This window comes from Gopherus evgoodei, chromosome 8, assembly GCF_007399415.2.
Source record: "Gopherus evgoodei ecotype Sinaloan lineage chromosome 8, rGopEvg1_v1.p, whole genome shotgun sequence".
Lineage (NCBI taxonomy): Eukaryota > Metazoa > Chordata > Testudines > Testudinidae > Gopherus > Gopherus evgoodei.
The window spans coordinates 111,924,612-111,950,522 of record NC_044329.1 but is presented as its reverse complement, the minus strand read 5'-3'; the positions used below and the strand labels follow the sequence as shown (position 1 = coordinate 111,950,522).

The 25,911-nt window shown below is 50.0% G+C and overlaps 1 protein-coding gene across 13 annotated transcripts in view; it reads left to right on the top strand.

The window, feature by feature from the left end:
- Nucleotides 1-25,911, top strand: part of ST3GAL3 (ST3 beta-galactoside alpha-2,3-sialyltransferase 3) — a 444,286-nt gene that overhangs the window by 397,397 nt on the left and 20,978 nt on the right. For 12 of the 13 annotated variants that reach the window (XM_030572865.1, XM_030572866.1, XM_030572862.1 and 9 more), the window contains one exon: nt 4,734-4,880. The exons of the other annotated variant lie outside the window; for it this stretch is intronic. In XM_030572865.1, coding sequence (XP_030428725.1) covers nt 4,734-4,880 — 147 coding nt within the window. The remainder of the gene's footprint in view (nt 1-4,733; nt 4,881-25,911) is intronic. 13 annotated transcript variants of the gene reach the window in all.

Genomic DNA, 25,911 nt, shown 5'->3' with positions numbered 1-25,911 from the left:
AAACCCCTAACCTATGCCTGAGTTACTGAAGTCTTCAAATTGTGGTTTGAAGACCTCAAGCTGCAGAGAATCCACCAGCAAGTGACCCATGCCTCACGCCGCAGAGGAAGGCGAAAAACCTCCAGGGTCTCTGCCAATCTGCCCCAGAGGAAAATTCCTTCCTGACCCCAAATATGGCGATCAGCTAAACCCTGAGCATGTGGGCAAGACTCACCAGCCAGAACTCAGGAAAGAATTCTCTGCAGTAACTCAGATCCCATCCCATCTAACATCCCATCCCAGACCACTGGGCATACTTACCTGCTGATAATCAAAGATCGATTGCCAAAATTAGGCTATCCCATCATACCATCCCTTCCATAAACTTATCAAGCTTAATCTATCTCCTAAGAACATGCTTCCCTGGTCCCAGTGAACCCCCAGAGCTGCAGTACCTTAACAGACCAGAGCTGAGAGGTGCTTCCACTGGGTCATAGATCTTGGGACTGCTGCTATATTGGGGCGCCTCTGTACTTTGGAGAAGAGATGGGCTGGGGGGCACCCACAGGATCCCAGGGCCTTCACTGTGGAATTGAGAGCTCCCTTCATTTTTTAATGGAGGGAAGAAGATTGGAGACCCGGGGCTTGTCCGGGGGCAGACAGAAGAGTTAAGATTCATTTTCAGGGAGTCTCCTGGTGGCGGCAGGGTTTCACGCTTTGAGATTGTGATAATGTAGCTCAGCTGCAGTGGTGTAAACGCATAATGGCTGCGTATTTCTCTCGGCCAGCTGAGCGCCACAGACCTGGGGGGCTGAGAACTGGATTTGGTTGTAATTTAGTTTAATAGGATGTTGCAAGGGAACTATATAGACCAGGGGTTGGCAACCTTTCGGAAGTGGTGTGCCGCATCTTCATTTATTCACTCTAATTTAAGGTTCCACATGCCAGTCATACATGTTAACGTTCTTAGAAGGTCTCTTTCTCTAAGTCTATAATATATCACTAAACTATTGTTGTATGTAAGTAAATAAGGTTTTTTAAATGTTTAAGACGCTTCATTTAAAATTAAATTAAGATGCAGAGCCCTCCAGGACTGATGGCCAGGACCCAGGCAGTGTGAGTGCCACTGAAAATCCGCTCATGTGCCGCCTTCGGCTCACGTGCCATAGGTTGCCTACCCCTGATATAGACATTGCTGCTTAGTTAATGTAAAAGCTGCTGCCACAGAGTCACGTCTTCTAATTTTATGTTATTTTAGGGGCATACGCAATTATTTTTCTAAGGACTGTGGGTAAGTTCTTAGTGTAATGGGACTAGACAGCTGTTGCTGGTGTAATGTTAGAAAACAAGAAATCTTTGGGGGTTGTTTGTTGGGGTTTAAAGAGGAGCAGCCAAAGACGTGCTCAGAAATCCTCATGACAGGGACAATACAGGAATTGTACAATTTACACCCAAATAGGTACTTCGCTCAAATTTCTGTGACCAGGAGAAAATTCACCTTTTATTACTAAAAAGCGACACGGAGTCCTGTGGCACCTTATAGACTAACTAATGTGTATTGGAGCATGAGCTTTTGTGAGTGAATGCGTCTGACAAAGTGGGTATTCACCCACGGAAGCTCATGCTCCAATACATCTATAAGGTGCCCCAGGACTCTGTGTCACTTTTTACAGATCCAGACTAACACAGCTCCCCCTTTGGTACTTCTATTACTAGAATCTGTATATTAACAAGCTGTATGCAAACAGAATCAGAATTGTGTTTAAAAAATGTAAAATTGTGAGAGTTTGGAAATTCCCAGTGAAGATTGTGTGTGATGATCAATTCTCATCAGTTTATACATTTCATACCAGAACATTTGCTCTTATCTGTTTACTTGGCCAATAAAAATCCCTGCAGGCAAAGGCCACAGGGTGAGAGGGAGGAGGGATAGCTCAGTGGTTTGAGCATTGGCCTGCTAAACCCACAGTTATGAGTTCAACCCTTGAGGGGGCCACTTAGGGATCTGGGGCAAAACCAGTACTTGGTCCTGCTAGTGAAGGCAGGGGGCTGGATTCAATGACCATTCAGGGTCCCTTCCAGCTCTCTGAGATAGGTGTATCTCCATACATTTATATTATTACCCCATCGGAGTGGGGCCCAGGTAAGTGGGGGCAGAGTCCGGCCATCAGACTCTTTTTAACAACTTTGTGTTCTCATGAACATAACTATTTTCCTGCTGCTAACACACAATGTGTGTGTGTGACACTGCAATGAATGGAACTAGTGTTACTAATGGACAGGGCTTTATGGGAAGTACATAGAATTGTGGGGCTGGAAGGGACCTCGAGAACTCACATCCAGTCCTCTGGGCTATGGCAGGACCAAGATCATCCGTGACAGGCGTTTGTCTCACCTGTTCTTGGAACCCTCCAATCATGAGGATTCCACAACTTCCCTTGGGAGCCTGTCCCAGAGCTTAACTACCCTTAGAGTTAGAAGGTTTTTCCTCATCCTAACCTGAATCTCCCTTGCTGCAGATGAAGCTGATTACTGCTTGTCCTACCTTCAGTGGAGGTGGAGAACAGTTGATCACTGTCCTCTTTGTAACGGCCCTTAACCTATTTGAAGATTATCATTAGGTCACCCCCTTCAGCCTTCTTTCCCCAAGATTAACCAGGCACAGGTTTTTTAACCTTTCTCCATAGGTCAGATCAGGGTTTCTAAACCTTTTACCATCTTTGTTGCCCTGCTCTGGATTCTCTCTAGTTTGTCCACATCTTTCCTGAAGCCTGGCTCTCAGTGCTCCAGCTGAGGACTCCCCAGTGCCGAGTAGAGCGGGACAGTCCCCTCCCGTGTCTGGATGCTTTGCTGGGGAGCTTGGAAAAAATACATTCAGGTTCCCTGTTTGTTTCAAGTGGACACCTTTCTAATGGCATTAGGCGAGTCTGAGTTTAATAAATGTTATTTTAGTCACCTGCAGTTTTTGCCCTTTCACAGGTACCTCCAATACACTACAACTCCCAATAAACTGCTGTGCCCTCCATCCTGCCTGAGCCAAGGAGCTGTGCTCTCAGCTGCTGCTCCTTGAGGAGCAGGTCGGGGGAAGTCTTTGTGTGGCAAGCGCTGGTCACATTAAATAGTTCTTTGCCAGGACAGTGGTGCCAAAGAGAGGACAGAATAAATCAATCTCTCACCGTCTCTTGAGCTTGAGAAGAGCTGGGCTACTGAGCAATAGGCACCTGCCTGGGGAGCTCTGTCAAGCAGTGACTTTACTCACCTTGCATGAGGACGTCACTGAGGCTTGGCTAAACGTGGCAGTTGTGCTGTTTTAACTAAACCGGGGTAGTGAGAGCAATACAACACACTGGGGAAGTCAGGTTGCCAACTTTGCAAAATTTAAAAACCGGACACTCCAGCAGCAGTGCGGGAATCTTCCCAGCCCTGCTTCCTCCCCTAAGGCCCTGCCCATGCCCTACCCTGCCCCACCTTGTCTGAGGCCATGCCCCCTGCTCGTTCTTCTTCCCGTGTTCCCCCATCTGCTCTTCCCCTCTTTCCTACCAGGAGGGACTCACCTGTGGAGCCAGGGCTGGGAGCTGCAGCCACCCGATGCAGGTAGGAGATGGCCCAGGCTGAGTAGGGGCTGGCACAGGTGATGACCCAGCACCTCCCCCACATGCAGTAAGCAGACTTTGGGAGTCCAGTCAGTTGGTCTGGCCGGATGCTGTCAGGTCCCCTTTTCAACCTGGCTGTCCTATGGGGGCGTAGAGTGTTTTCCCCTGCCCGTTTCTTTGTGGTTTCAGTCTTCGGATGGGTGCATTTAGGAGCAGAATGGAAAGACGAAGGGAGGGGGGTAATGAGAAGAGGGTGTTGGGGCAAACTGATCAGTCCACGGGGGAGACTGTTTGGAGTGAAAATGCAGGAAACACTCCGACACCCTCTGTGTTCTCATTCCCTGCGTGGACTGTTCTGCAGCTGCTCTGCTGACTTGAATCTCTGGCTGGCTCCTCCCTGCAGTTCTTTCTCTAAGGCCACATGGCTGGGGAGTCCTAGTGCCCCCTAATGGGGGGGGGTTCCCCCAATCCAGAACTGTGCAGGGGTGCTGGTGAGGAAGGGGTACTCCTGGCTGGCCCCATTCTGCTCTCCCCCTCCCCCCAGTGCAGCAGTACCTGCTTCAACTACTTTGAAAGCTGTTGAAGTTGAGACTCCCCAGAATCCCTTGTGTTACGGTCCCCATTCAGCATTAGTATTCCCCCTCTGTTATCTGAGAACTGCTCCTGGATTTAGAACAGCAGCTCCATGCTTATGGCTATTTTAATCTCTGAGAACAAATTTACCCACTTCCAGCAAAGAACTGACCTATTTCGTGCTTCCTCTCCCAGCAGTACTCACTGTCCTAGCACCAAGATCCAGCGGCTGGAGAAGGGAGGTTTAACCCTGTGCGTGAATCGCTGTATTCATGCAGGAAAGGCCGAGCATGGTCGCCTGAGCAGGAGCCTCTGCTTGTGGCTGGGTGTTTCGGGTGGCGCTGGCTGGCTGGGAAAGAAGCAGCTACCTGGCAAGCTGGGTGTGGTGGTGTTGTGCCTAGGAGACCTGCGTTTCTCTACAGATCCAGAGGCTGTTGACTCTGAGAGTTGGCACTTGGCAGCTGAGGTGCAGATGTGGCTGAGGTGCAGATGTGCCCTGCAGAGGCAATATCTGTCCCAGAGCCATTCACTGGAAATCAGTTCGGAGGATGACAACTAACTGTCTATTCCTTCTTTTCCCCACCTCAGAACATCCCCACCTTGGGAAGTGTCGCCATCACCATGGCACTGCACAACTGTGATGAGGTAGCAGTAGCTGGATTTGGCTATGACATGAATTCACCAAATGCACCACTGCATTACTACGAGAGCGTCCGGATGTCTGCCATAAAGGAGGTGAGGCGCCCGGTGCTAGCTGAGCCTCCTGAGTCCAGGACTGTGAAACTGGGGATCATGGATATTGCTTTTCCTGTGGAGGAGCATGGGCCAAGGGTGGCTGGGCTCCACGCCACTGCCAAGCGCACGGCAGCCGGATGTTTACACTTACACTTCCAGGGACACTCTCAAGCATAATGTATGTTACAAATGGGTACAGGCTGCTTGGGAAAGTCCTCTGGCAGACCCGGGGGTGTGATTCCTTCCCCCTCGCAGAGCTAGTGCTGGAGGTCAAAGTAAAGGATGGAAAAGTTACAGATAAATGTAAACTAGAATGGGCTAAATCCTGCACTGGTGCTGGGGAGATGTTCTCGATGGGGGCTGGTAGGATCTTTCCATCTATTTTATTACTCTAACCAATATACTTTTTGTCATGTGATCCTCTCCTCTCCGCTCCTCCTGAGAAATGTGCGGGAGAGGACTTTGCTGATGCATGTTGTCTTCCTGCTGGCTGTGAAGCCGCAAACTAATACATACACACGTCCTTCCACCTATCCAGAAGTATTTGACGAGGCCAGATCTACACTAGAAACTTTTACTGAGACAGTAATCTTGGGCAGGGGTGTGACTTTTGCAGCATTTCTATACTGATAAAATCCCTGGTGTAGACACAGTTATACTGGCGTAAAAATGGTGTTGCTGATTGTCATGGAGTCCCTGGACAATGCTCTGGAACTGCTCCCCACAAAGCCAGGCAGGACTTTGGGGAGCCTCCTCTCCTTGGAGCAGACTGTCTTCAGGGCAAGAAGCTCACAGGGCTTCACCTCCTGGGTCTCTCCTTGGAGCATTCAGCATCCTCTGCCCCTCTGTGCGCTTCCCACAGCGAGTCCACCCCAGCGGGGTCCTGGGGAAGCCACCGGGTCCTGCACCCCCACTTTGCAGTCAGACGTGACTCTCAGCCAGCCAGTAAAACAGAGGTTTATTTAGATGACAGGAACACAGTCCAAGACAAGTCTTGCCGGTACAGACAACAGGACCCCCTTTAGTTAGGTCCATCTGGGGTCCCCAGGGACGCCACAGCCCCGTTGGGGCGCCCCTCTCCATTTCCCAGCCAGCTCCAAAACTGAAAACTCCCCTCAGCCTTCCTCCGGCTCCTCCCCCAGCCTTTGTCCAGTGTCCGGGGCAGAGGTGTTACCTGGCCTCCAACCCCCTCCTGGGTTCTCAGGTTACAGGGTCAGGTATGCTCCCTTCCCCAAGGCAGGGCGTCCCAGCACAACTCCTCTGCAACCTTCCCACGTCAATACTCCCCACTCAGCATTCACATCTCACAGCAAGAATATTCCCACTTCGTCACACTGGTATAGCTTACTTCAGTCAGGGAACTGGTGTAAGTTACACGGGTGATGGTGCCTTTTTGCCAGTTTGAGCTGTGTCTGCACAGGAAGGGTTTGCTGATATAGCTAAACTTTCCTAGTGTAGACCTGGCTTTGGCCTTTTTAAAGGTATCTCCTGTGGTTTGCCAACTCTCGGGCATGGTGAGGGGACAGGGGCCTGGCAAAGGGAAGGATGGCTCAGTGCTTAGGGGTGCTAAGTTGGGACTTGGGAGAGCTGTTCATGTATGAAGACACCTTGGATAAGTCACTCAGTCCCTCTGTGCCTCAGTTTCCCTACGTAGCCACTGAATAAGGGAGCTTCCTTTCCTGACGGGCCTTGTGAAGAGAACTATCTTGGGGTGCAAGATCCCCTGTGATGGAGGCCAGCTAGGTAACCTGTGATAGGTAAATAGTGGGCTGTGGCAACTCTCCTTGTTCAACCTCTGAGCCCATCCACTGGCAGGGCTTCTGTTGCCACATGTGGAAATGACCCTAGGATCTACCCCACACCTGTGGCCATGTGCAATGTTCCGCTCTTTCCTACAGCTCTTCCAGGCTGTCCAGCCATCATAGCTAAACCAGAGCTCCCACCGTTCTGAGCTCCTCGCCCCACTCCGCAGGCTTCCCATCCTCTCTACATCCATTCCAGACACCTGGTCCTTGCTTCCAGGGCTCCTCCCTGCCAGCCATGCTCCTCTTCCGGTTCTGTATTCTATCTGCTTCCCCCTGAACAATCTCCTGCCCCGTCCATGCTGCCCAAGAGTCCTCCCTCGTGCTGCATGCCATACAGCCCCCCTCTCCTCTGTCAGATTCTCCACCGTCCCGCTGAGTCCCCTAAATGAAGAGCTGCCTGGGAACGGGCCCGCTGGGATTGTCTCACCCAGGCAGCCCCAGAACTCTGCTCTGTATGTTCCTGCCTTGTGCTGAGCTCCATGCTTTTGTCTCCCCGCAGTGCCTTGCCACGATCACTTTACAGTAGAAACTCTTCAGGGCAGGACCCGTGTTCTTACTTGAGCTGTGAAGTGCCCAGCATACCTCTGACCCTACATCCAACTGCGATCTAATGCCACAGCCCACAGTGCTGTGCGGCTGCTGCGGAGCCACTGGGGTGCTCAGCTCTTCCTCACAGACAAGGACTGTTTCCTGGCCATGGCCAGTTAGCTCAGCTCAGTGCTCCTGCTGCAGAATCATTGCTGAGCCCTGCCTAGGGCAGGCTGCGCTGGAGAATGGGGACGCTGCATGCCAGGCCTCAGCAAGCCACCATGGGCATTGCTGCCTCCATTGCTCTGGTACAAAACAGCTGGAGAGAGATGCTCAGCTCTCTGCTCTTGCATGTTCTCCATACGCTGCTGTTACACGTCACAGGAATTTAATTCAGGTGTGTAGGGGACTCCCGCTGGCGAAGTCCTGGTGAGTCACAGAACGTGGCAGTAGAGCAGAGCTATCTCCAGGGAGGTAGCAGGAAGCTGCACTCTGTAGAATGGAATGAGCCCAGGGCTTTGCGTGTCACCATTAGCAGAGTCTGTGATGCAACATGAAAACATCGTCTTCTGCTGGAGGGACACATTTGTAACAACTGCTAGCAAGGAAAGTTTTGTCTCTTTGCGCATTTGGCAGCACTTTGTGCAGAATCTGATTAGCTGTTTTGTTCAGTTGCCCTTCCTGTCTCCCATTTAATGACCTCACTCTCTTGCCATGTCCTGCCCCGGGCATGGGGAAAGCTCACTGGGGAGCATGCCGTGCCCCAGGCCCTGCACTGGGGTATTTAATCTCTCACCGATAGAAGCTAGCCCAATAAAAGGCCCTCGCCCTCCTCCTCTGTCTGAGTTTGAGGCTTGGTCTACACTACGCGTTTAAACCAATTTTAGCAGCGTTAAACTGATTTAACGCTGTACCCGTCCACACTACAAGGCCCTTTATATCGATATAAAGGGCTCTTTAAATCGGTTTCTGTACTCCTCCCCGACGAGAGGAGTAGTGCTGAAATCGGTATTACCATATCGGATTAGGGTTAATGTGGCCGCAAATCGACGGTATTGGCCTCCGGGCAGTATCCCACAGTGCACCATTGTGACCGCTCTGGACAGCAATTTGAACTTGGATGCACTGGCCAGGTAGACAGGAACAGACCTGCGAACTTTTGAACTGCATTTCCTGTTTGCCCAGCGTGGAGCTCTGATCAGCACGGGTGGCGATGCAGTCCCAAATCCAAAAAGAGCTCCAGCATGGACCGTACGGGAGATACTGGATCCGATCGCTGTATGGGGAGACAAATCTGTTCGATCAGAGCTCCATTACAGAAAACGAAATGCCAAAGCGTTTGGAAAAAAAAATCTACAGGCTACACAGTGCTGCGTGACAAGCGTAATGGGAAGCCAGAGACTCAAATGGACGCCCATGGAGGGAGGGAGGGAGGGGGTACTGAGGACTCCAGCTATCCCACAGTCCCCAGCAGTCTCCGAAAAGTATTTGCATTCTTGGCTGAGCTCCCAGTGCCTGTAGGTTCAAACACATTGTCTGGCGTGGTTCAGGGAAGAGCTCGTCAATTTACTCCCCCCCACCCCATGTGAAAGAAAAGGGAAAAAAATCTTTTCTTGACTTCTTTCAGTGTCACCCTATGTCTACTGAATGCTGCTGGTAGACGCGATGCTGCAGCAGTGAAGAGCAGTATCCGCTCCTCTCCCCTCCCTGGTGGCAGACAGTACATGCTTGATAACTGCTGAACGCCACTGGCTGGCCTCAGGGGTGCATGGGTGAAAATAGGAATGATTCCTGGTCATTCCCCGTAGATGGGACAGAACAGCTGGTAACCGTCTTCATCATAGCAACTGGGGGCTGAGCTCCATCAGCCCCCTCCCTTTCATGTGAAAAGAAAAGATTCTGTACTGCCTGGACTATCATCGTAGCGGGATGCTGGACTCCTCTCCCCCGCACCGCTTAATGTCCTGCCTGGACTGTCATAGCAGGTGGAGGCTGCCGCCTCCTCATTAACATCTCACTAACAAGTCACTGTTTCTTATTCCTGCATTCTTTATAACTTCATCACACAAATGGGGGGGACACTGCCACGGTAGCCCAGGAAGGTTAAGGGAGGAGGGAAGCAACAGGGGGGTTTGCTGCAGGGGCACCCCCTGTGAATAGCATGTAGCTCATCATTTCTGTGGGATCTGTCACGGAGCAGCTGTGCTCTCCGATACACTGGTTCTCTAGCACTCTTGCCCCAAAGTCTAGGCAGGACTGACTCTATTTTTAGAAACCATAAAGGAGGAGTTGACTCGGGGACTCATTCCCAGTTATGCTTTTGCGCCCCTGATCACAGCCAGGGGCACCCATGATAGCAGCAGACAGCACAGAAGGACAGATAACCGTCATCTCATTGCCAAATTACACTGGCAGCAGACGGTACAGAACGACTGGTAACCGTCTCTGCTATCATGCAAAAGCAAATGAATGCTGCTGTGTAGCGCTGGAGTATCGCCTCTGTCCGCGGCATCCAGTACACATACGGTGACTGTAAAAAAAATTTAAAAAAAAAAAGCTGAACGGGCTCCATGGTTGCCGTGCTATGGCGTCTGCCAGGGCAATCCAGGGAAAAAGGGCGCGAAATGCTTGTCTGCCGTTGCTTTCCCGGAGGAAGGAATGACTGACGACATTTACCCAGAATCACCCGCAAGAATGATTTTTGCCCCATCAGCCACTGGACACTCAGCCCAGAATTCTAAGGGGCGGGGGAGACTGCAAGAACTATGGGATAACTACGGGATAACTACCAACAGTGCAACGCTCCAGAAATCAACACTAGCCTCGGATCATGGACGCACACTGCCGAATTAATGTGCTTAGTGTGGCCGCGTGCGCTCGACTTTATACAATCTGTTTTACAAAACCGGTTTATGTAAAATCGGAATTATCCCGTAGTGTAGACGTACCCTAAGAGACGGTTAAGGGGCAAGTTGATTACCGTCTTTAAGTACCTGCATTGGAAACAAATATTTGACAATGGGCTCTCCAGTCTAGCAGAGGATGGTAAAACACAACCCAATGGCTGGAAGTTAAAGCTACATGAATTGAGACTGGAAATAAGGCATACATTTTTAACAGGGAGAGAAATTAACCACTGGAACAATGTACCAAGGTCATGGTGACTCACTGGCAATGTTTAAAATCAAGACTGCACGTTTTTCTAAAGTTCTGCCCTGGGAATGACTGTGGGGCAGGTCTCTGGCCTGTGTTATACAAGAGGTCAAATTAAATGATCACAATGCTTCCTTCTGGCTTTGGAATCTGTGCACCTCTTTCCCAGGCTGCCAGAATCAGGGTACGTCTACACTACGGGATTATTCCGATTTTACATAAACCGGTTTTATAAAACATTGTATAAAGTCGAATGCACGCAGCCACACTAAGCACATTAATTCGGCGGTGTGCATCCATGGTCCGAGACTAGCGTCGATTTCTGGAGCGTTGCACTGTGGGTAGCTATTCCGTAGCTATCCCATAGTTCCCGCAGTCTCCCCAGCCCCTTAGAATTCTGGGCTGAGTGTCCAGTGGCTGATGGGGCAAAAATCATTCTTGCGGGTGATTCTGGGTAAATGTCGTCATTCCTTCCTTCCTCCGGGAAAGCAACGGCAGACAAGCATTTCGCGCCCTTTTTCCCTGGACTGCCCTGGCAGACGCCATAGTACGGCAACCATGGAGTCTGTTCAGCTTTTTTTTTTTTTATTTTTTTTTACAGTCACCGTATGTGTACTGGATGCCGCGGACAGAGGCGATACTCCAGCGCTACACAGCAGCATTCATTTGCTTTTGCATGATAGCAGAGACGGTTACCAGTTGTTCTGTACCATCTGCTGCCAGTATAATTTGGCAATGAGATGACGGTTATCTGTCCTTCTGTGCTGTCTGCTGCTATCATGGGTGCCCCTGGCTGTGATCAGGGGCGCAAAAGCATAACTGGGAATGACTCCCCTAGTCAATTCCTCCTTTATGGTTTCTAAAAATAGAGTCAGTCCTGCCTAGAATTTGGGGCAAGAGTACTAGAGAACCAGTGTATCGGAGAGCACAGCTGCTCCGTGACAGATCCCACAGAAATGATGAGCTACATGCTATTCACAGGGGGTGCCCCTGCAGCAAACCCCCCTGTTGCTTCCCTCCTCCCTTAACCTTCCTGGGCTACTGTGACAGGGTCCCCCCCATTTGTGTGATGAAGTTATAAAGAATGCAGGAATAAGAAACAGTGACTTGTTAGTGAGATAAAATGAGGGGGAGGCAGCCTGCCAGTGCTATGACAGTCCAGGCAGGACATTAAGCGGTGCGGGGGAGAGGAGTCCAGCATCCCGCTACGATGATAGTCCAGGCAGTACAGAATCTTTTCTTTTCACATGAAAGGGAGGGGGCTGATGGAGCTCAGCCCCCAGTTGCTATGATGAAGACGGTTACCAGCCGTTCTGTCCCATCTACGGGGAATGACCGGGAGTCATTCCTATTTTTACCCAGGCGCCCCTGAGGCCAGCCAGGGGCGTTCAGCAGTTATCAAGCATGTACCGTCTGCCACCGGGGAGGGGAGAGGAGCGGATTCTGCTCTTCACTGCTGCAGCATCTACCAGCGTCTACCAGCAGCATTCAGTAGACATAGGGTGACACTGAAAGAAGTCAAGAAACGATTTCTTTCCCTTTTCTTTCACGTGGGGCGGGGGGGAGTAAATTGACGAGCTATTCCCTGAATCACGCCAGACAATGTGTTTGAACCTACAGGCACTGGGAGCTCAGCCAAGAATGCAAATACTTTTCAGAGACTGCTGGGGACTGTAGGATAGCTGGAGTCCTCAGTACCCCCTCCCTCCCTCCATGGGCGTCCATTTGAGTCTCTGGCTTCCCGTTACGCTTGTCACGCAGCACTGTGTAGCCTGTAGATTTTTTTTCAAACGCTTTGGCATTTCGTTTTCTGTAATGGAGCTCTGATCGAACAGATTTGTCTCCCCATACAGCGATCGGATCCAGTATCTCCCGTACGGTCCACGCTGGAGCTCTTTTTGGATTTGGGACTGCATGCCCACCCGTGCTGATCAGAGCTCCACGCTGGGCAAACAGGAAATGCAGTTCAAAAGTTTGCAGGTCTGTTCCTGTCTACCTGGCCAGTGCATCCAAGTTCAAATTGCTGTCCAGAGCGGTCACAATGGTGCACTGTGGGATACCGCCCGGAGGCCAATACCGTCGATTTGCGGCCACATTAACCCTAATCCGATATGGTAATACCGATTTTAGCACTACTCCTCTCGTCGGGGAGGAGTACAGAAACCGATTTAAAGAGCCCTTTATATCGATATAAAGGGCCTTGTAGTGTGGACGGGTACAGCGTTAAATCAGTTTAACGCTGCTAAAATTGGTTTAAACGCGTAGTGTAGACCAGGCCTTAGTTTAGCTAAATAGACTGAGCTCCTTGAGTCTGTCATTGTAAGGCAGGTTTTCTAACCCTTTAATCATTCTCATGGCTCTTCTCTGAGTCCTCTCCAATTTACCTTCATCCTCCCTGAATTGTGGGCACAGGATTCCAGCAGCAGTTGCACCAGTGCTAAACAGAGATAAAATATCGTCTTATCTCCTATTTGAGATTCCCCCATTTATGGATCCCAGGATCCCATTAGCTCTTCTGGCCACAGCATTGCACTGGGAGCTCAGGTTCAACTGATTATCGACCATGACCCCCAAATATTTTTGAGTCACTGCTTCCCAGGATGAGTCCCCCATCCTGTAAGTGTGGCTGACATTCTCTGTTCCTAGATGTATACGCTTATATATAAGCCATATTAAAAGGCATAGTTTCCTTGTGACAAGTTTACCAAGCAATCCAGATCGTGCTGTATCAGTGACTTGTCCTCTTCGTTATTTCCCACTCCCTCAATTTCTGTGTCATCTGCAAACTTTAACAGGGATGATTTTATGTTTTCTTCCAGATCATTGATTAAAAAAATTAAATACAAAGGGACAAGAACGAAGGGAGGGTTGCATGGAGACCTATCAGTCAGCCAGCTTTTAATCCATGTAATGTGTGCCATGGTAATTTGATATCCTTCTAGGTTTTTCATCAAGATATTGTGCAGTGCTCAGTGAAGCTCCTTGCAGAAATCTATAATATCGACACTCTTACCTTTATCAACCAAACTTGTAATCTTAGTAAAAAAAATTCAAGTTGGTTTGCCAGGATCTGTTTTCCATTAACCCATGTGTTTGGCATTCATTATAGTACCCTCTCTAATAGAGCCCGGTGGCCTATTGGGTCACGCACCCAGTATCGTGTCTCAGAGAGAGGGCCTTTCAGTTCCGTTCATCACCCAAGGACGGGTTTAGCTTCACCTTGGCTTTGCAGTGTCCTTGCCCTCTTCATATCGGAGGTGAGTGAGACTGGAATGTGGCTTGTGCCCCTCCTGCAGCCGGGGCAGTTGGAAGGGGAGCCTGGGCCCTTCCACTCCACCAGGTTCCGTTCCAGCTCCCTGGAGTGCCCTCAGAGTTACGCTCCCCGGGTCACTTCCTACCACCTACCCCTCCCCCCAGCTCCAAGTCCAATACAAGGTAACAAAAGAAAAGACAAGTAAACCTTCAGCCTTTCCCGGGCTCAATGTGCAGTCCTGTTCCACTCAGCGAGTTTTCTTCCACGCCCTTGTCCAGGAGTTCCTCCCCACCCTCCCACTTCCAGGGCTGCCCAGAGGATTCAGGGGACCTGGGGCAGGGCTGGGTCTTCAGTGGCAATTCAGTGGCAGGTCCCCCTCGGAGGGAAGGACCCGCAGCTGATTGCTCCCCCCCACACACCCCTGCTTGCGGTGCTGTGCTCCGAGGCTGCGGCGGGTGCTTCACTGCACTGAAGGACCTGCCGCCAAAGACCAAGAGCGAGTGAAGGGCCCGCCGCAGAAGTGCCGCGGAAAACCCGGAGCGGCTCAAGGGGCCCCTGCGGGACCCGGGGCCTGGGGCAAGTTGCCCTACTTGCCTCCTGCTCTGGGCAGCCCTGCCCACTTCTGAATGGAGTTGCTCCCTTTTAAGCTTCCTCTGCAGCTGGAGCATGCTTTGCAGGCCTGGAGTGGCAGGGCTATCATGGCTCTATGTTATCCGTTAACCCCTTCGGGCCCAGTGTGGGTTTTGTACACCTCATCACACTCTCCTTTAATTCTTTACTAACAGTCCTGTATCAACTGCTCCATTATCTTGCCCAGGATCGTGTCAGACTGACAGGCCTCTAATTACCCAGGTCAACCCGTTTTTAAATATCAGCACAACATTCGCTTTCTTCCAGTCTTCTGGAACTTCCCTGGTGTCCCAAGACTTTTTGAAAATCAGCATCAGCCGTCCGCTGAGCTCCTCCGCCAGCTCTTTTAAAACTCTTGGATGCAAGTATCCACACGAGCTGATTTTACAATGTCTGACTTTACTAGGTTCTATTTAACGTACTCCTGAGACACTAGTGGAATTGAAAGAGTGTTCTTATCATCACACTACATGACTACATCATTTCTTCTTTTCCCAGACACAGAACAGAGGAATGTATTGAACACTTCTGCCACTTCTGCATTATTGATGATTCTATCATTTACATCTATTATGGACCAATACCATTGTTATGATTCTTTTTTGTTCCTAATATACTTTTAAAACTCTTTCTCATTGTCCTTAATGCTGCTGTCCATAGATTTCTCCTTGTTTTCCTTTGCTTCCCTTATCAATTGTCTACAGTTCTAGCTTCTGAAGTATATTCATTACTATTAACTTCCCCTTACTTTCATTTGTTATATGGTGTGTTTCACTTCAAACTCACCTTCTTTCCATAACTGGCCTGATGGTTCAGTCTTTGGTTGGGAGCATGGCACCTCAGATTTACACTCTTCTGCTCACTGAAAAGCTATCTGTCACTTTGTCCAGGGTGTTCTGTACAAAGGTAAGGAAGAGTGGGAAACTCCTGACATAAGAATGGCCCTTCTATCCCAGTATCCTGTCTTCTGACAGTGGCCAATGCCAGATGATTCAGATGGAATTAACAGAACAGAGCAATCATCAAATGATCCATCCTCTGGCAGTCAGAGGCTTCGGGACACCCTGAGCATGGAGTTGCATCTCTGAATGTCTTGGCTAATAGCTATTGATGGACCTTATCTAATTCTCTGTTGAATCCAGTACAGTTTTGGCCTTCAAAGCATCCCTTGTCAAAGAGTACCACAGGTTGGCTGTGCATTGTGTGAAGAAGTACTTTGTTTTAGGGCTGTCGATTAATTGCAGTTAACTAATGCGATTAACTCAAAAAAATTAATCACGATTAAAAAAATCAACTGCGATTAATCGCAGTTTTAATTGCACTGTTAAACAATAGCATACCAATTTAAATTTATTAAATATTTGGGATGTTTTCTACATTTTCATATGTATTGTATTCTGTGTTGTAACTATCAGAGGGGTAGCTGTGTTAGTCTGGATCTGTAAAAGCAGCAAAGAATTCTATGGCACCTTATAGACTAACAGACGTTTTGGAGCATGAGCTCTCATGGGTGAATACCCACTTCGTCAGATGCATGTAGTGGAGATTTCCAGGGGCAGATATATATATGCAAGCAAGCTAGAGATAATGAGGTTAGTTCAATCAGGGAGGATGAGGCCCTGTTCTAGCAGTTGAGGGGTGAAAACCAAGGGAGGAGAAACTGATTTTGTAGTTGGCAAGCCATTCACAGTCTTTGTTTAATCTTGAGCTGATGGTGTCAAATTTGCAGATGAACTGAAGCTCAGCAGTTTCTCTTTGAAGTCTGGGCCTGAAGTTTTTTTGCTGCAGAATGGCCACCTTAAGGTCTGCTATAGTGTGGCCAGGGAGGTTGAAGTGTTCTCCTACAGGATTTTGTATATTGCCGTTCCTAATATCTGATTTGTGTCCATTTATCCTTTTCCGTAGCGACTGTCCAGTTTGGCCGATGTACATAGCAGAGGGGCATTGCTGGCATATTATGGCGTATATTACATTGGTGGACGTGCAGGTGAATGAACCGGTGATGGTGTGGCTGATCTGGTTAGGTCCTGTGATGGTGTGGTTGGTGTAGATATGTGGGCAGAGTTGGCATCGAGGTTTGTTGCATGGATTGGTTCCTGATGTAGAGTTACTATGGTGCGATGTGCAGTTACTGGTGAGAATATGTTTCAGGTTGGAAGGTTGCCTGTGGGCGAGGACTGGCCTGCCACCCAAGGCCTCTGAAAGTGTGGGATCATTGTCCAGGATGGGTAGTAGATCCCTGATGATGCGTTGGAGAGGTTTTAGCTGGGGACTGTAAGTGATGGCCAGTGGAGTCCTGTTGGTTTCTTTCTTGGGTTTGTCTTACAGTAGGAGGCTTCTGGGTACACGTCTGGCTCTGTTGATCTGTTTCCTTATTTCCTCATGCGAGTATTGTAGTTTTGAGAATGCTTGGTGGAGATTTTGTAGGTGTTAGTCTCTGTCTGAGGGGTTGGAGCAGATGCGGTTGTACCTCAGTGCTTGGCTGTAGACAATGGATCGTGTGATGTGCTCGGGATGGAAGCTGGAGGCATGAAGGTAGGCATAGCGGTCGGTAGGTTTTCAGTATAGGGTGGTGTTAATGTGACCATCACTTATTTGCACCGTGGTGTCTAGGAAGTGGACCTCCCATGTAGATTGGTCCAGGTGAGGTTGATGGTGGGGTGGAAGCTATTGAAATCGTGGTGGAATTCTTCCAGAGTCTCCTTCCCATGGGTCCAGATGATGAAGATGTCATCAATGTAGCGTAGATAGAGAAGGGGTGTGAGTGGACGAGAGCTGAGGAAGCGTTGTTCCAGGTCGGCCATAAAGATATTGGCATATTGTGGGGCCATGCGGGTGCCCATAGCAGTGCCACTGATCTGGAGATATATATTGTCATCAAATTTGAAATAGTTGTGTGTAAGTATAAAGGCACAGAGCTCAGCAGCCAGTTGTGCTGTGGCATCATCAGGGATAGTGTTCCTGACAGCTTGTATTCCATCTGTGTGTGGGATGTTTGTGTAGAGAGCCTCTACATCCATGGTGGCTAGGATGGTGTTTTCTGGATGGTCACCAATGCATTGTAGTTTCCTCAGGAAATCAGTGGTGTCACGGAGATAGCTGGGAGTGCTGGTGGCATAGGGTCTGAGCAAAGAGTCCACATATCCAGACAGTCCTTCAGTGAGAGTGCCAATGCCCGAGATGATGGGGCGTCCAGGATTTCCGGGTTTATGGATCTTGGGTAGTAGATAGAATAACCCTGGTCGGGGCTCTAAGGGTATGTTGATTTGTTCTGGTGTTAGTGTAGGGAGTGTCCTGAGTAGATGTTGCAGTTTCTTAGTGTATTCCTCAGTGGGATCTTAGGGAAGTGGCCTGTAGAATTTGGTATTGGAAAGTTGTCTGGCGGCCTCCTTTTGGTAGTCAGACCTGTTCATGATGACAACAGCACCTCCGTTATCAGCCTCTTTAATGATAATGTCAGGGTGGTTTCTGAGGCTGTGGATGGCATTGCGTTCTGCACGACTTTGTTGTAACTGAAATCAACGTGTATATTTTTTATTACAAATATTTGCACTGTAAAAAAAATTATAAACAAAAGAAATAGTATTTTTCAGTTCACCACATATAAGTGCTGTAGTACAATTTCTTTGCTGTGAAAGTGCAATTTATAAATGTACATTTTGTTTTGTTACATAACTGCACTCAAAAACAAAATAATGTAAAACAAGTCCACTCAGTCCTACTTCTTGTTCAGCCAATCGCTAAGACAAACAAGTTAGTTTACATTTACTGGAGATAATGCTGTCCGCTTCTTATTTACAATGTCACCTGAAAGTGAGAACAGCCGTTTGTATGGCACTTTTGTAGCCAGCATTGCAAGATATTTACATGCCAGATATGCTAAACATTCATATGCTCCTAATGCTTCAGCCACCATTCCAGAGGACATGCTTCCATGCTGATGTGCTTGTTAAAAAAAATAATGTGTTAATTAAATTTGTGACTGAACTGCTTGGGGGAGAATAGTATGTCCCCTGTTCTGTTTTACCCGCATTCTGCCCTATGTTTCATGTTATAGCAGTCTCGGATGATGACCCAGCACGTTGTTTGTTTTAAGAACATTTTCACTGCAGATTTGACAAAACGCAAAGAAGGTACCAATGTGAGATTTCTAAGAATAGTGTGACAAAGTTCCTCCTCTACCTTAGTGGGTCCTGTGCTTATTGGCAGATTTGCTCACCTCAGTGATCTTCCCCACAGTCTGGGTCAATTCCTCCTGTGTCTGATCAGGAGTTGGGAGGTTTGGGGGGAACCTGGGCCCGCCCTCTACTCCGGGTTCCAGCCCAGGGCCCTGTGGACTGCAGCTGTCTATAGTGCCTCCAGTAACAGCTGCATGACAGCTACAGCTCCCTGGGCTACTTCCCCATGGCCTCCTCCCAACACCTTCTTTATCCTCACCACAGGACCTTCCTCCTGGTGTCTGATAACGCTTGTACTCCTTAGTCCTCCAGCAGCACACCCTCTCACTCTCAGCTCCTTGTGCCTCTTGCTCCCAGCTCCTCACACGCACTTCCTCTCCTCTGGCTCCCCCCTTCCTGACTGGAGTGAGCTCCTTTTTAAACCCAGGTGCCCTGATTAACCTGCCTTGATTGGCTGCAGGTGTTCTAATCAGCCTGTCTGCCTTAATTGGTTCTAGCAGGTTCCTGATTACTCTAGTGCAGCCCCTGCTCTGGTCACTCAGGGAACAGAAAACTACTCATCTAGTGACCGGTATATTTGCCCTCTACCAGACTCCTGCACCCCACTGGCCTGGGTCTGTCACAGTAGATACAGCACTTGATCCAGGGGTTAAGAATCTGAAGTCCCTTCCAAAATCTGAGAGGGACGAGGTGTGGAGCACGCTTTCAGAAATCTTAGGAGAGCAACACTCTGATGGGCAAACTACAGAATCTGAACCACCAATAAAGAAAATCATTCTTGTGCTGGTGGCACCTGACTCAGGTAACAAAAATGAACATGTGTTGGTTCGCACTGCTTTTGATTCTCATTGAACAGAACCCATCATCAGCATGGATGCTTGTCCTCTGGAATGGTGGTTGAAGTGTGAAGGGACATATGAATCTTTAGTGCATCTGGCACGTAAATACCTTGCAATGCCGGCTACAACAGTGCCATGCGAATGCCTGTTCTCACTTTTAGGTGACATTGTAAACAAGACGTTGGACAGCATTATCTCCTGCATTTGTAACCAAACTTCTTTGTCTTAGCAATTGGCTTCACAAGCAATAAGACTGAGTGGACTTACAGGCTCTAAAATTTTACATTTGTTTTATTTTTAATGCAGTTTTTTTTGTACACAAGTCTACATTTGTGAGTTCAACTTTAATGATAGAGATTGCACAACAGTACTTGTATTTGGAGAATTTAAAAATACTATTTCTGTTGTTTTTTACAGTGCAAATACTTGTAATCAAAAATAAATAGAAAGTGAGCACTGTACACTTTATATTTAATGCCACAGCACAACTGGTTGCTGAGCTCTGTGACTTTATCCTCATGCACAACTATTTCAAATTTGGTGACAATATATACCTCTAGATCAGTTGCACCGCTATGGGCACCCGCATAGCCCCACAATATGCCAACATTTTTATGGCTGACCTGGAACAACGCTTCCTCAGCTCTCATCCACCCATGCCCCTTCTCTACCTATGCTACACTGATGACATCTTCATCATCTGGACCCATGGGAAGGAGACTCTGGAAGAATTCAACCACGATTTCCACAGCTTCCACCCCACCATCAACCTCAGCCTGGACCAATCTACACGGGAGGTCCACTTCCTGGACACCACGGTGCGAATAAGTGATGGTCACATTAACACCACCCTATACCGAAAACCTACCGACCGCTATGCCTACCTTCATGCCTCCAGCTTCCATCCTGGACACGCCACACGATCCATCGTCTACAGCCAAGCACTGAGGTACAACCGCATCTGCTCCAACCCCTCAGACAGAGACCAACACCTGCAAGATCTTCACCAAACATTCTCAAAACTATGATACCCGCACAAGGAAATAAGAAAATAAATCAACAGAGCCAGACATGTACCCAGAAGCCTCCTGCTGCAAGACAAGCCCAAGAAAGAAACCAACAGAACCCCACTGGCCATCACATACAGTCCTCAGCTGAAACCTCTCCAACGCATCATCAGTGATCTGCAACCCATCCTGGACAATGATCCCACACTTTCACAGGCCTTGGGAGGCAGACCAGTCCTCACCCACAGACAACCCAACAACCTTAAGCATATTCTCACCAGCAACCACATACCACACCATAGTAACTATAACTCAGGAACCAATCCATGCAACAAACCTCGATGCCAACTCTGCCCACATATCTACACCAGCGACACCATCACAGGACCTAACCAGATCAGCCACACCATCACTGGTTCATTCACCTGCACATCCACCAATGTAATATACGCCATCATATGCCAGCAATGCCCCTCTGCTATGTACATCGGCCAAACTGAACAATCACTACGGAAAAGGATAAACGGACACAAATCAGATATTAGGAATGGCAATATACAAAAACCTGTAGGAGAGCACTTCAACCTCCCTGGCCACACTATAGCAGACCTTAAGGTGGCCATCCTGCAGCAAAAAAACTTCAGGTCCAGACTTCAAAGAGAAACTGCTGAGCTTCAGTTCATCTGCAAATTTGACACCATCAGCTCAGGACTAAACAAAGACTGTGAATGGCTTGTCAACTACAAAACCAGTTCTTCGAGTGCTTGCTCATATCCATTCCAGTTAGGTGTGCGTGCGACGCGTGCACGCTTGTTGTAAGATTTTTACCCTAGCAACACTCGGTGGATCGGCTGGGTCGCTCCCTGGAGTGGTGCCGTTATGGCACCGGATATATACCCCTGTCGACCCAGCGGCCCTTCAGTTCCTTCTTACCACCCGTGACGGTCGTTGGAACAGTGGAGCGTGGCTTTGCTGATCTCCACTTCCCTAACTACTCGTAGTTCTTTGCTGTTTACTGTGTGTATAGTTCGAGTTCTTGTAGTTATAGTTAGCGTTAGTACTTCTATTCATAGTTAGTGTATATAGTTTAAGGGGGGATTGGGGATTAGCCCCTTTCCTCCACCCCCATATGGGCCCATGCCCAAGGCACTGGGATTCAAGCCATGCTCGGTGTGCCAAAAGCCGATGCAAATAGGGGATCCCCACAACTCCTGCCTCAAGTGCCTAGGGGAATCCCACCTTGCTGATAAGTGCTGCATCTGCAAGTCGTTTAAACCAAGGACGAAGAAGGAGCGGGACTTTCGATTGAAACAGCTTCTCATGGAGTCGGCACTTAGTCCTGCAGTGTCGGCACCGAGCGCCCAACAGACTGCTTTAGTCAGGAGTGCCCCTTCGGCCCCGGAGCGCTCCGGTACCAAGAAGGAGTCCCGGCACTGACCCTTGCCGGCACCGACATCTGCTCAGCACTGCTCCCTGTCCCTGAGACCCGGGAAGCAACATAGTGCTCCAACTTCAGCTCCACAGAAGGAGCGCTCTTCCAAGACGGTTCATCTGGCACCGTCATCTGCCACGGCACCGTCGACTGTGGCACCGCAGACTGCGGCTCCGCCAAGCGCGATACCATTGATTCCGATCCCACAAGGGCCATTGAGTCTGGTGCCTGACAATTCCCCAGCTCATGCTGTGGTTGAGCTTGCCCTCCCTTCTACGCTGGAGACCTTCTCCACAGCAAGGGAGCTCATTGCAATGACGGAGTCAACACGGCCTCAACTCCCGGCACCGCCAGTGCGGTTCATACAATCCATCGGCATGCCGGCCCTAGTAAGGCCACCTTCCGTTGGTCCACCAGAGAGACATGGTTCAAGATCATGGTCTCGCAGACGCTCTCGATCGCGCCGTTCCTGCTCCCAGCACCACTCACGGTACCGGTCGCACTTGCAGCACCATTCGACATCTCGTTTGCCGGACAGATACTCCTGGTACCGATCCGACTCACGGCACCGATCTCAGCACCATGTATCCCGCAGTCGCTCCAGACGAAGGGACTCAAGATCTCGGTCGACGTCCCAGCACCGGTATGGTAGAAGGTCCCGATCTCGCTCGCGGTACCGTTATAGCTCCCGGTACCGCTCCCTGGTACCACCCCGGGCTCGAGCGTCGAGAACAGTGGCGCCCTCCCAGGGTCTATCGGCACCGCCGTGGCCTTCGAGAGACACACAGGTCTCATCGCAGGCTGGTAGCGCATCCTATCCTCAGGAGCGTGACTCTGACGTCCCCAGCCACATATTCCCAGAGAAACAGCCACGAGCAAGGGCCTTATCACTGATCCTTCTGGACACCGTGGGCATACCACTAAGCCCAAGGTGCACCATCAGTGGCTCAACGATCGGCCCTGTCAGAACACTGGGTACCAGAGGCAACAGTAAGCCGCCCCCCACTACGGGCACAGATGAGGCTCCAATACCATCTGCAGTCGCCGAGGTTCCACTGGATGCAGATGATGCCCCTCAAGTACAGGAGCCACCACAGGACGCTTTGGTCCCAGGCCTCTCCTCCTCCTCCTCGCCTGATGAGGCAGTGGCGGGGACATCCTCCTCAGGCCCTCCACCAATTGATCTCAGGGCCCATCAAGACCTTTTGAGGTGAGTGGCTCAGAATATGAACTTGCAGGTGGAGAAGGTCCCTGAAATAGAGGACCCAGTCGTGGACATCCTGTCAGCTGATGCACCTACTAGAGTCGCTCTTCCATTCATCTGTGTCATACAGGCTAATGCTGACACCATTTGGCAATCCCCAGCTTCAATTCCACCTACAGCAAGGGGAGTAGAGAGGAAATATATGGTCCCCTTAAAGGGGTATGAATATCTCTACACTCACCCACCTCCTTGCTCTCTAGTTGTCCAGTCGGTGAACGAAAGGGAGTGTCACGGTCAGCAAGCCCTGGCTCCTAAGTCAAAGGAGGCTAGGCGTATGGACCTCCTAGGCCGCAAAATGTACTCGGCCGGGGCCTCCAACTTAGAGTGGCAAACCAACAAGCTCTCCTAAGTAGGTATAACTTTAACACTTTGGGTGTCCTTGGGGAAGTTTACGGAGCTCCTTCCCCAGGAGTCCCATCAAGAATTCACGGCCCTACTTGAGGAGGGTAAAAAGGTAGCGAGAACCTCCCTCCAGGCCTCTCTGGATGCAGCGGACTCTGCAGCCAGAACTCTGGCATCAGGAGTGACGATGAGGCGTATCTCCTGGCTCCAGGTATCAGGCCTTCCCCCTGAATTGCAACAAACCATTCAGGATTTACCCTTCGAAGGCCAGGGCCTTTTCTCAGACAAGACTGACCCCAGGTTGCAAAGTCTGAAGGACAATTGCATTATAATGCGCTCGCTGGGTATGCATACACCAGTGACCCAACACAGGACCTTCCGGCCCCAGCCACACTGTCCTTATGCCCAGCCTAGGCCATGTCAGGACATTACCAAAAGGCATGGCTGGGGGAATCGCCAGAGACAATCTGGCCCTCAAGGAGCACAAAATCAGGTGCCCCCTAAACCACCAGCCGTGCCCAAGGAGAACTTTTGATGGGATGCCCGAGGACAGCCCACCAGTTATCCTACCAGATCCTCCTCCTCCTCCTCCTCCCTTTTTCAACCGCCTCTCCCAATTCCTCCCTGCCTGGTCCCAGCTAACTTCAGATCGTTGGGTCCTGTGCACGGTGGAAGGGGGATACCACCTCCAGTTTGCTTCAGCCCTGCCTTCCCACCCTCCCTACCCATCACTCTTCAGGGACCCTTCTCACGAGCAATTCCTCTTACAAGAGGTCCAGTCACTCCTAGCCATGGGAGCCATAGAGGAGGTTCCAGAGGACATGAGAGGCAAGGGGTTCTATTCCCACTACTTCTTAATCCTAAAGGAAAAGGGAGGTCTACGACCGATCCTAGACCTGCAAGAACTCAACAAATTCATGACAAAGCTGAAGTTCCACATGGTATCCCTGGGGACTATTATCCCTTCCCTGGATCCGGGAGACTGGTATGCCGCCCTCGATATGAAGGACGCGTATTTCCACATCACAGTCTATCCACCACAACACTTTCAGTTCACTGTACTTCCATTTGGCCTTTCTACAGCTCCACGTGTCTTCACAAAATGCATGGCTGTAGTCGCCACCTCCCTCTGACGTCGTTGGGTACACGTCTACCCGTATCTTGACGATTGGCTCGTTCGAGGGACTTCCCAGTTGCAAGTATCACAGCACCTGAGCATCGTCACAGCTCTCTTTGGGAGCCTAGGCCTCATGATCAACACAGAAAAGTCTACTCTGACACCCACGCAGAGAATAGACTTCATCGGAGTGGTTCTGGACTCCAATCTGGCCAGAGCCTGCTCCCGCAGTCGCATTTTCAAGCAATGGCTTCAATAATCCAAAGCCTTCAAACCTTCCCGACAACGTCGATGTGCACCTGCCTCAGCCTAGTAGGTCACGTGGCCTCCTGCTGCTTCATGACCAAGTATGCCAGGCCATGCCTCCGTCCCTTCCAAACCTGCTTGCTTCAATATACCAACCACACAGGCACAGCCTGGACTCGATGCACACTATCCCCAGGAAGGTTCTGGGCTCCCTAACCTGGTGGCTAGACCCCACTCTAGTCTGTGCAGGGATGCCATTCCACCCACCACAACCCTCGATGGCCCTGACCACGGACGCGTCATCTCTGGGTTGGGGTGCCCACCTCAGGGGCCTTTGCACTCAAGGCCTCTCATTGCCCCAAGAACTGGCCTTACACATCAATGGGCGGGAGCTGAGAGCAGTCCATCTAGCATGCCAGGTGTTTCGAGACCATCTCCAAGGCCGTTGTGTGTCAGTATTCACAGACAACACAAGGGCCATGCTTTACATAAACAAGCAGGGCGGAGCACGCTCCTCCCTCCTTTGTCAAGAAGCCGTCCACCTCTGGAACTTTTGCATAGCCCACTCAATCAAATTGAAAGCGTCTTTTCTCCCAGGAGTCCAGAACACTCTGGCAGATCACCTCAGCAGATCCTTGCTGTCTCATGAGTGGTCGATTCGTCCGGACATCATCCATTCTGTTTTCCGGAAGTGGGGGTTTCCCCACATAGACCTCTTTGCCTCCCGAGAGAACAGGAAATGCCAGGTGTTCTGCTCCTTCCAGGGACGCTCCCCGAGCTCCCTCTCAGATGCATTCCTGATCCCGTGGAAGAGGCACCTACTTTATGCCTTCCCACCGTTTCCGCTCATACATAGAATCCTACTCAAGCTCCACAGGGACAGCACCCACCTGATCCTGATTCCTCCAGCATGGCCAAGGCAGCACTGGTACACCATGTTGTTCGACCTCTCAGTGGCAGACCCGATCCCCCTGCCACTCTGGCTGGACCTTATAGCACAGGACTTTGGCAGGCTTCACCATCCAGACCTGCAGTCCCTTCATCTCACAGCATGGTTGCTGCGTGGTTGAGCCAGTCTGAGTTGCGTTGCTCTGCCTCGGTCCAACAGGTGCTCTTGGGTAGTAGGAAGCCTTCCACTAGGATGACATATCTCGCCAAGTGGAAGCGTTTCTCCTGCTGGTGCGCTTAGCGTAACTTAGTCCCCAGACAGGTGTCCGTTTCTGTGGTCCTGGACTAC